This window comes from Rhodamnia argentea, chromosome 2 (genome assembly GCF_020921035.1).
Source record: "Rhodamnia argentea isolate NSW1041297 chromosome 2, ASM2092103v1, whole genome shotgun sequence".
NCBI classification, from domain to species: Eukaryota; Viridiplantae; Streptophyta; class Magnoliopsida; order Myrtales; family Myrtaceae; genus Rhodamnia; species Rhodamnia argentea.
Window position 1 is genome coordinate 15,597,692 of NC_063151.1, and position 2,063 is coordinate 15,599,754.

The window sequence follows — 2,063 nt, forward strand, 5'->3', positions numbered from 1 at the left end:
AAATGGAAGGATAAAGAAACTGTAGAAAGGGGGGAGCGTTGGTGCGGGGCGGTGTGGGGTGGGGTGGGAGAAATGAGGGAGAGAAAAAGGAAATGCATCCACTTCGTCCCTTCAGACTTAAGAGCAGATTTTGCCGGAACAGGGACTTTGCGAATTCAAATGTTATAAATACGTTATTTAAATCGTTAAAAGTGAGCACCAAGTTGATGAAGCATGCTATTATCCAGTGGAGGTAATGATGAACCACCACTCATGAAGCAACTAATATATGTAGACACGTAATATATGCCATTAAAGCACATTAATCCTAACTAATAAAGTGACTTTTCTTTTTTATGGCATTAGATAACTTTGCACTGAACTATGCAGACTAATGTTGCACAATCCAGAAATCCTTTTGTGAGTTAAAAAAGGGAAAAGTTTTAGGTTTGCTTGGCAAGAATCAACCATCTTTGGATACAACAATATAATAAACAGTTCTCTCGTTTAGTGAACAAAGCGCCATTAAAAACAAAAGAATCATTGATGGTGTTTTCTTTTCCCCAACCTCTACGTGACCTTTGCTTCCCCCACGATTCTTCCTCCGTACTGAGATGGAGACAAGGGTGCTTCTTAGGATGCGTTGTGGACTGTGCAATGAACAAACATCTATTGATTTTGATTTTCACAATGATCCTGACTTTCAGACAGCGCCTATTGCCTAAGAAGTCCGGACCACGCTGTGGGGATTTCAAATTAACTATGATATTGCTTATTAACATCAAAGTTGAACAGCGACGGCACGATTTGGACATGGCAATAATATGCCAATCTTTGGTTGAAATAGACATATTGGACCGGTTATCTAATATGCAAATCATCATCAAATATTCATCGCTATACATATGCAAGTCGGGATCGCAAATTCGATTTGATCCTCTTCACTATAATTGCCCTAAGCTACGGTCTCTGTGTCTGTGCTATGACTCATCAAACAGAATGACAACCGATTGTTTTGTAACTCTCCTTCATCGCATCCGCCATCTTCTCCTTGCGCAAGAACATTCTGGTCCGCTCTATGTACTTCTCTACCCTCCGATTGAACTCCTCGTCACTCAATTCCTCCACTGCACACGGCCTCCTGTGACGCACTGCCCTGTCGTGCCGACCATTGTGACTCCCGGACCGCAATGGCCGGAGCTCTCTGTGAACCATCGGGGTCACCGTCTTTTGCGTCCTTCTGCATTGCTTTGCTGGAGGGTTCATGGGTATTTTCTCGACGCCATCATGATTTATCTCTGTAACTTGGACAATTGCCGTATCGCAATCGGCATCTGGATCCATGACCATAGGCCCTGGATTTTCGCAAACAGGAGCAGATGAGTATACTACGATCTGTTTGTCAACAACGGTCTTCTCCTCCAGCAATGTCTCCATCGCTGAAGAGTTCCTGACGAAGGTCCTCCGGTGAGCGACGTACTCGCCGTATACATCGTGCACTGGACCGCGCTCCGTGTCCTTGCCGGACAAGACAATGACGGTTATGATGATAGCGTTGCTGAGGAGGAAGACGGAGAGCGGCTTGGCGAAAAGAGCGACCACGCAGCTGAGAGAATCACTGGCGACTGCGGCAGAGAGAGAAATCCCGGGGGAGTAGTACGCCAGCAGGAACAGCGCGGCGCAGATTTCGGAGACGCGGAGGAAAGCCTTCAACCTCTGGTTTCTCCTGTACCGGCGTAGAGACCTCGCTTTCTCGGCCTTGACCACGTCGAATTCGCGAGGGTCCATGCTTGGTAAGTGTGTTGCCTTCTGTTTTCTCGAGAAAATACGGAGAGAAAGTGCGACTGTTGATACGGGAGCAACGGGCTCGAATTAGGAGAATTATTGGATCAGTGAGGAGTGAGAGTGGAGTGAAGGGAAAGCATTAGGGAGGTTTGATTGGGATTTGTTGGGTTGGAGTGAGGATTGATTGGTGAGAGAGAGAGAGAGAGAGAGAGGGTGATTTTAGTGATTGTTGGTGAGAAAGTGGGGGAGAAAAATGCGAGAAAGTGGTGATTTTGGGAGATGGAGGAGGAGGAGGAGGA

At 46.4% G+C, this 2,063-nt stretch overlaps 1 protein-coding gene across 1 annotated transcript; it reads right to left on the minus strand.

Annotated features, from left to right (window-relative positions):
- Positions 1 to 969: 969 nt before the first annotated feature.
- On the minus strand, positions 970 to 1,767 carry LOC115730501. The gene has a single exon (XM_030661122.2). The coding sequence runs from the start codon at positions 1,765 to 1,767 to the stop codon at positions 970 to 972; it is 798 nt and encodes a 265-aa protein (XP_030516982.2).
- Positions 1,768 to 2,063: the final 296 nt, after the last annotated feature.

Excerpts from the sequence above, each read along its gene's own strand:
- LOC115730501 (XM_030661122.2), bottom strand. The coding sequence starts at position 1,767 with ATGGACCCTCGCGAATTCGACGTGGTCAAGGCCGAGAAAGCGAGGTCT.